At 35.9% G+C, this 9,286-nt stretch overlaps 1 protein-coding gene across 1 annotated transcript in view; it reads left to right on the top strand.

Moving 5' to 3' along the window:
- Gycbeta100B (guanylate cyclase soluble subunit beta-1-like) overlaps window positions 1-2,088 on the top strand; it is an 880,554-nt gene extending 878,466 nt beyond the window's left edge. Inside the window, exon 14 of the mRNA XM_068345488.1 lies at window positions 573-2,088. Within this exon, the coding sequence (XP_068201589.1) occupies window positions 573-717 (145 nt within the window). The 3' untranslated portion in view covers window positions 718-2,088. The remainder of the gene's footprint in view (window positions 1-572) is intronic.
- Window positions 2,089-9,286: the final 7,198 nt, after the last annotated feature.

Here is a 9,286-nt window from a genome sequence, read left to right as displayed (position 1 = left end):
TAATGCAAATTTTCAAGTGTAGCTCTAGAATGAAAATACACTAACAACACAATTGAAGTTCTTTCTGTATATTTTATGAAAAGTATTGTCGTAAACTGAATTTTAAGCAAATTATATTATTATTACTTGCTAAGCTACAACCCCACACTGTTAAAAAATCAGTAAATTTAATCGGTAATTCTCCGTAAAAATATACTGTTCTTAGCTGTATTTCAATAAAACACAGGCGACCGTAATTTTACCCTTCTTTGTTATTATCTTTTATGGGTTGGTGACCGTAATATCACACCTTAACGTCAATATATCCGTTTTTAAAACGGTAAATGACTGGCAACATTTAATCCAGGAGTTTTACCTTTTTTTTTTTTTTTTTTTTTTTTTTAAAGGTAAATTTTTAACAGCGTGGTTGGAAGAACTGGATGCTATAAGCCCAGGGGCTTCAAGAGGGAAAATAGCCCAGTGACGAAAGGAAACAGAAATAGATATACTAGCTATAGAATCAAGGAACTAACCTTTTAACGAAAAGACACAAAGGAATTTCAAATGCATAAAATTTAATGATCTTTTTCCAGATTTTTGCAGTTGCCCGTCAACTACGATCCGAAATTCTTTTTCACTTACCGGGGTCCCGTCACCATGAAGGGCCGCAAGGAACCCATGAAGGTCTGGTTCCTCAACAGGAATATGGAAGCTGAAGATGGATCCAACGCTTATTAAGACTATTTAGTATTTTAAGGAGAATAAAAGACAGAAAAGGAGAGCTTCAACACTGGTTATATGTAGCGAGTGTGATGTGATGTAGATATTTTTTTTTTTTTTTTCCGCTTGGGAGACCGAATGCAACCGAAAATAATCCTGGGAAAAGCAGTATACATTCAACGTGTTTGCATAGACGTCGATGAGCATATTATAGTGTACGCACACTTTCATGTAATGATTTTATAAATATCTTGGCTTACAATGGAGATTATTTTAATAGCAGAAGTTAGAAAAACACGTTAGTGTAACAAAAGAGAAACTGCCGAGTTTACATTACGTTATTATTATTATTATTATTGTTATTATTATTATTATTATTATTATTATTATTATTATTGGTGTTGGATTATTATCATTGTTATTATCATTATATCTAGCTAAGTTACAACCCTAGTTGCAAAAGCAGAATGCTACAACCCCAAGGGCTCCAACAGGTAGAAATACCCCAGTGAGGAAACGAGCTAAGCTACATCCCTAGTTGGAAAAGCAGTATGCTACAAGCCCCAAGGGCTCCAACTGGTAAAAATATCCCAGTGAGGAAACGAGATCAGGAAATAAATAAACTATATGAGAAGTAATGAACAATCGAAATGAAATATCTTAAGAACAGTAACAACAGGGAAACAGATCTTCCATATATAAACTGTAAAAAAGAGACATATATCAGCCGGTTCTCCCGAATCCTCGCTACAACCAGATTATTAATGAAAAGAGCTTTAGATGTTGTGTTTATTTGTGAGGAAAGATTCTCATTGACTTATTTGTGGATATACTCGGTATATATAAAGTTCGCGCGATAATCTACACTGTTAAAGAAATCCGTAATTTTAATTAGAAATTCTCCGTAACAATATACCGTTCTCAGCCGTATTTCAGTAAAATGCAGGAGACCGTAATTTTTACCTTACTTTGTTATTATCTTTTACGGGTCGGAGACCGTAGTGTCACTCTTTTACGTTAATATATCCGTTTTTAAAACGGTCAATGCCTGACATTTATGCCAGTTTTTTTTTTTACCATCTTTTACGGCAAATTTTTAACAGTGTACGTACGTAAGTAAATAAATCATGTAGTGATTATGTTTATCCTTCTTAGATACAATAAGGAATCCACTCACTTCCTCTTCTTTGCCGTATTGTGTAGTGATGTTCTCCCTCTTCGTCCTGAGTTGAAGATGGGATTGAGAAAGTTCTCAATGACGTTTAGAATAACGTTGGTTGTCACTCTCCTAAATTTGTGTTGTTGGAAGATGTGTGCCGGAAGATTTAATCGTGACCTTGGTCATTTGATGGAACGTCTCTCAATGTGAGTTGTAGCCAAAGATAATAAAAGATCTAACAATGCTTTGTTTTATATCCTACTTCTTCAAAGACCGGACATATACATTATAGTCAAGAAAATTTCACCTTGAAACAAGATAAAAGAAGTATTTGCTAATTTCATGGACACCACAAGTCTATAAGGATCTAACCAAATCTAAAACTTTTTTGTTAGGTTCAAAACTTTTTACGGCTTTTTATATACAGAATATTTGTTTATAAAAATCACCTGACTTTCTTTTTATGTGCATTTCTAAAAGGTATCATTAATAAAATATGTCCAAGTTAGGTCTACTTTATTTACATAGGCTTATAATTTTCATTTTGTACAAGTGAGATGGCTTAGTCGTGTTCTTCGCACTTCCCAAGAGAGATTAGTTCACCAAACTTTCAACTGGGCTCCACAAAGCACTAGAAGAGTTGAAGATCCAGGCCTACATGGCTAAGGACCATGAAGCGTGAAATAGATGATGAATGGAGAAGTATTGAATTAAAAGCTCAAGATAGAGACGACTGGTGAAATCTAACCGAGACCCTTTGTGTCAATATACGTGGGAGGAGATGATGACGATGATGCAACAGCAACTAGCTCAAATCTAACCATCGCCTATCAAATTTCACAAATTCCTTCCCCAGGTGACAATAGGGATGACAAATTATCCCCATAATTCATATTTTTACAAGCGATTTTACCTTTAACCTTAATTATTCTAAATAAATGTTCCTGAAAAACTACACAGATCATCGTTAAAATAGGAAAAAACTTGTCTAACAGGGCTCTTTAAAAGGAAATGAGAGTTGAGAAAAACATTTTCCAATAAAATGTTGTGGTGGCCGATCCAGTAACGTCCTTGCCTGGTGATTGCCAGACTGGGTTTCAAGTCCAGCTCAAATTCATTAGTTCCTTTAGTCGCTGCAACCTCACCATCCGTGAGAGCTAAGGATGAGGGGTTTGGGAGAGCCTGTAGGTCATCAGTAGCCATTGCCGGACCCTCCTTGGTCCTAGCTTGAAGAGGGGGCTTGAGTGCTGATCATATGTATATATGATCTCTAGGGATTGTGCTGCTCGATAGGGCAATGTCTCTGTTCCTTACCTCTGCCATTCATGAGCGGCCTTTAAACCTTTAAACAGCTTTTAAAGTTTGTGTAAAAAGTTGTACTGAAGTCCACAATTTTGCTTGAATTCCAAATATCTTCATTATCATTAAAAAACTTCAGTTTGAACCCAATCAAAAGCTTTAGATCATTCTAAATTTAGAATATCCATTTCAGTTATTTTTATTTGCTAGAAATATTACATATCTTATTGTGTTATGTTTGAATATTTAGGAACTATGATCTCTAATACAGGGTCTTTAGAATGGAAGTTAAATGAAAGACTGAAAAATGTAAATCAGACAATGGCTAGGTTAAGTAAAATTTGAAAATCAAATTGCCTGAAATTACATACATAAATCATTAGATCAGTGTTACTGCATGGACATGGGTCGTGTTATGACAATGAAACAATATCCAACAGATTTTGTATATTTGAGAACAAAGCACTCAGAAGAATATTGGGAGTTGAATGGCAGGAAAGAATTAGAAATAAAACTATAAGAGAGATTACTCAAGTGCCATATGTGGATGAGATCATGGTAAGGGGTAGATGGAGAAAGTTTGGGCATGCTCTTCGCACTCCCCAAGAGAGATTAGCTCACCAAACTTTTAACTGGGCTCCACAAGGCACCAGAAGAGCCTTCATGAATGAGGCCTATGAAGCGCGAAGTAGGAGATAATGAATGGAGAAGTATTGATTTAGAAGCTCAAGATAGAGACGACTGGCGAAATCTAACAGAGACCCTTTGCTTCAATAGGCGTAAGAGGAGATGATGACCGTGTTATTACAATCTACAGATGATATATCCTTCACCCTACATCACTCTTCCTTTGAAATTATATAACTTACATTTAATATTCTGTTTGCTATGACCTTTCCTACTATTTGATAATCAACGCTTGAGAGCGGAACTGGCCTCAACATTTGCACAAGGTCTAAATCACCATTTTTAATCAGCTTCAAAATTCATAGATATTGTAAATCTGACATATATATGCTTGGAAGACACCTCAAATCATACAATTCCCATATATTCCTATTTGTTACAAAATTTATTTTGAACTTCCAAAAGAAGACCATCACTGCCAGGGGACCTTTTGCAGTGCAAATTCTTTAACGCCATCCAAACTTCTTCCTCTCCAAAATCGTTTATTATATCCTAATCCTTGCCATCCAAATGAGAAAAGTACTCACTTTTGGCAACTCTTAGTATTATTATCTGCTAAACTCATTAACAACACAAAATGTTTTTTTTAGGAGAATTGGCAACCATTTTGTGCTTGTGTCTATTGAACCATTACCTTGTCTACGTTTAGTAATATAATCAGTACTCTTTTCCTTTACTCTTCTTTTCTTTTCCTTATCCATCCAAAGCAAGTACTGTTTACCGTCAGCCTTTCTCCTTCAGTTAAGTCATCTATTCTAGGCCTTAATTTTATTCCTTCACAAAAATCGTTTTGTCTTTTACAAATTCTTTCTTTCAGTTCTTTTACTTTCTTAAAATTACTGCTTGATAAATGAGTACCTTCAAATATATAACTTGAGATAATTTCCTTGACGATTTCATGAAGGGAATTTTACTATGCTTCAACTGATTCTCTCCACAGGATAGTGTTAACCAAATCTAGACTTCTTGATTTAACATGGTGCCAGAAATGAAGATAGCTTTCTTGTAGTCTTTCTAATTCAAGTAGATTACTATTCCAATATTCTTTCCCAATTTCGATTTCCTCCATTTTGCATTTTAGTAACAATGTACTATGACCAAGAAAGCTAATTGGAATTGTTTTCGAATAGATTACATGAATAAACAGTTTTCTTTCCCATATACCCTGTCTGTTCTGGAACTATAGATATCACGAATATATACCTATTCTGGCAATCTATTCCGATGTGGATAGTCCAGAGGGTCATCTTGCTGGAGATATGCAGGTTTAAGGCGATCAATGGAGACTCAATCTTCTTTGCCACAAATGTCAATTAAGAAAACCTTCTGCTTGCGATGGATAACAAGAGGTGTCAGAGATGGCTTGCAAGTGTTGATGTTTGCAAAAACATTTAATTTGGTATTTAAATCTTTTGATATGTGTGGCTTCACTGGGGGCTTGCAAGTCTGGCCCCATGGTGTAATTATCCAACAACGTGACGTAGGCACTAGAGATTGTTGGAGGTGGTAACATTTAATTTCATGTTTAAATCTTTTGATGTGTTGCCTCGCTTAGGGCTTGTAAGTCTGGCGGTATGGAGTAATCTTCCCAACAACGTGACGTAGGCACTGGAGATTGCCGGAGGAGGTAACATTTAATTTGGTGCTTAAATCTTCTGATGTGTTGCTTCGCACGGGTCTTGTAAGTCTGGCGGTATGGAGTAATTTTCCCAACAACGAGACGTAGGCACTGGAGATTGTCAGAGGAGGTAACCATTAATTTAGTGTTTAAATCTTTTGATGTGTTTCTTCACAGGGGTCTTGTAAGTATGGCGGTATGGAGTAATCTTTCCAACAACGAGATGTAGACACTGGAGATCGTCGGAGGAAGTAACATTTAATTTGGTGTTTAAATCTTTGGATGTGTTTCTTCACAGGGTCTTGTAAGTCTGGCAGTATGGAGTAATTTTCCCAACAACGTGACTTAGGCACTGGAGATCGTCGGAGGAGGTAACATTTAATTTAGTGTTCAAATCTTTCGATGTGTTGCTTCGCAAGGGTCTTGAAAGTCTGGCAGTATTGAGTAATTTTCCCAACAACGTGACGTAGGCACTGGAGATTCTCGGAGGAGGTAACATTTAATTTGGTGTTTAAATCTTCTGATGTGTTGCTTCGCAAGGGTCTTGTAAGACTGGCGGTATGGAGTAATTTTCCCAACAACGTGACGTATGCAGTGGAGATTTTCGGAGGAGATAAAATCTAATTTGGTGTCTAAATCTTTTGATTTGTTTCTTCGCAGGGGTCTTATAAGTCTGGCGGTATGGAGTAATTTTTCCAACTGAGTAAATCAGTTGGGGTCATTGCAGCATGACATCAAAGCTGCTTTGAGGGTGCGATGAAAGCATTCAACCATTCTGTAGGTTGCAAGGATATACGTGGTGATGCCCAGGTGATTAGCTAATGATATCCATAATTTAGAAGTGAAAGTGGTACACCAGTCAGAAGTAATATCCTCAGGGATACCAAATCTCGCCATCCACCCTGAGAGTAAGGTGGATGTACATGAGTTGGGTGTTGCAGTTTGCTTGGGAATGGCTTCATTCTAACGATTGGAGTGATAGTAAACAGGTAATGGTGTCCTTGTGATGTGAGTAGGAAGCCTACCTCGTCAATGTGAATGTGAGCAAAACGACATTGTGGTTCAAGAAGTTGCCCACTCCTGAATCTGTATGTCGATGTACTTTTAAAGCATGAAGTACAGGTGTGTACACAATCCTTGGCATCCTTAGTAATGCCGTGCCCAAGGAACTTTGTCTTCAGTAGTTGTGCAGTAGATCTCTTTTTAACTCAGCAATGGCTTTCATGAATCTTTTGGGGGTAATTTAGAACCCTTTATTTTATATTGTCGTATATATTACCCTTCCTAAATATCACACTCCCTTCTTAGTATCTGCACTATTCGCCGCTCTCGATGAGTCCTGATTAACGTCTCTGGTCGAAGGACTTATTTCTATTAATGAATTTATTTTCTTTTCATGCCCTTGCTTTAGTTCTCTTTATTTCTTCATAGCAAAGATCTCGAAGCATAATATCTCTCCATTCGGATGGTAGGTCATTAAAACTTCAAAATGTCTCCTTTTTTCTTAGAGAATGATCTGACTGTTTGGAGGAGTATGGTGGATATGAAGTATATGATGAGTATATGATGCACCATTTGCACGGAAAGTAATGTTTGTTTATATGAATAAGGTATTTAGACTTTATCGGGTCACAAAATCACACACATATGTGGACTTGGCAAACATATTACAGCATGAGGTATATTATATTATGGAATAAAAGTTACCCTTAAAATATAGTTTTCTGTGATAGCTTCATTTTCTATGAAAATTCTAAGGTAAACTATACTGAATTTATTCTCTCCAATAAGCTAATCTATCAACTCGATAAGAAACTGATTATCTGAAATTATCTCTCAGTAGAGAAAAACATGATGTTCAGTAAATTAACAAGTCTATAGATAACATAAGAATTAAAGACCAGAGTTTCAGATTTATTGAGTAGTAAAATACTATTTTTCTAAATTTGTTAACAGCTTTTGATTTGACATTTATTAGAAAAGGTATGCCTTTTACCTTACGGGGAATGTCCATCATCATCACGTCAAGTATCCAAATATATATGTAGTCGTGGGACCCAAATTCATCGTTATTATAGCTCAGCTACAATCCAAGGATTCTCTCTCTCTCTCTCTCTCTCTCTCTCTCTCTCTCTCTCTCTCTCTCTCTCTCTCTCTCTCTCTCTCTCTCTCTCTCTCTCTCTCTCTCTCTCTCTCTCTATATATATATATATATATATATATATATATATAAATTTTTGCATGCAATACTTTGCATTGTATTCTGGCTTGAAGGTACGGAATGCCAAGTAATTTATTATTTTCATTTTCTCAAAGTCCTTAAGTAATTTTTATTTTTCGTGTCTATTTATTGAGACAATTTTTATTTTTTTTTTTTATTTTAGCTCTTGGTTTTATCAAAGTTATTTATAACTTCGTTTTCTGAGATAATTTTCCTCCAAAGGAAATAAGGAAATAGAGAAACTACAATGGAATTAATGAACAATTAAAAGAAAATATTTTAAGTGTTTCAAGAACAGCAGCAGCATTAAAATAGATTTTTCAGATGTAAACTATAAAATGAGACTTAGGTCAGCTTGTTCGGGTGTAACTGAAAAGCGTAAAGGGAAGTAAAGGAAATAAGGAGGTCTCTGCTAGTGTTGATGAATTGACTCGAGTATGGTCCTGCATGCCTCCAGATATCACAACAGATTTATCAGTAAGTGCTTCATTAATGAGTTCATTACCTAGGAATTTAGCCAAGTCTTTATTTTCTGGATGGTGTATAAAACTTGGTCAATTTGCAGGAAGAGGAACATTCTCAAATACTTCTTTGACAACTTACCTCGTGTTTGACATTTGATTGAATATTCCCTATACTGATCAACTGTCACTTCTAAGATGCTTGATGGCAGAATAGATCTAACAAATAGATCTGCTAGGTCACCAAAAGTTTTGACTCCATATGGTTTTCCTAAGCTTTCTCATCAATGATAATAGCTGAATTGGTGGGTTGAAAATGCATTGTAGATGCGCATTTGACATGTTTACGTAATATGTCTTGTAACTTTGATTTGTTTCCAGTCCGTAGCATTGTTTCTGATTTGGCCAGAGAAGAAAGGTATGGAAGTAGCTCATGCTGTAATATGTTTGCCAAGTCCGCTTTAATTTTCTGCCAATATGATAAACTGTAGTTACCTGCTGAAATATATTTCTATTAGCTTTGATTGTGCTTAACTTGCTGGCTTTTGCTTAATTCAAGTCAACCCGATATAAGTCAGCAAAGTTCTTGAGAACTGATCTCTTAACCCTTTCACTGCCAGTGGTGACTTCCGCAAAACTTCTGATGTAGCGAATTCGTTCAAGACAACATAAACCCAACCTTGTTCTTATTTATTAGAAAGCTCTCATTAAGATCTTTACATTAGATACCAACTTCATATGATTTGGGTGATTTCAAATGATAGATTCCTTTTTTAAATTTTGACCAAGTCACCAATGGTAATGGAAAGGTTAAAGAGGATATAAAAACGTAGTTTTCTTTGTCTTTCTGAAGCTAAAATCGTCTCATTAACTAAGGGCTAGACTCTCAGTCTACATAGATTTTCTTTATTTAACAAAGACTGTAATTTCAGGTGAAACTTGATCTCTTGCAGTAATGTTCTGCTGTACCTTAAATTATTTTCAAGGTTGAATACACCTAGTCCTTGCTGAGTACTGGCCAACTTTGATTTACCTGTATCCTCAGTATCATGGTTCTTTCGACTAGAGTGCCTATATAAACAAGAGCAGTGTCATAGATGTTACCACTTACTGCGTTGATGGGCGCCATTTTGTTCCCTGGT

The sequence above is a fragment of the Palaemon carinicauda genome, chromosome 22, assembly GCF_036898095.1.
Source record: "Palaemon carinicauda isolate YSFRI2023 chromosome 22, ASM3689809v2, whole genome shotgun sequence".
Taxonomy (NCBI): Eukaryota; Metazoa; Arthropoda; class Malacostraca; order Decapoda; family Palaemonidae; genus Palaemon; species Palaemon carinicauda.
The sequence above is the reverse complement of the archived record's forward strand: the minus strand, read 5'-3'. Positions and strand labels throughout refer to the sequence as shown.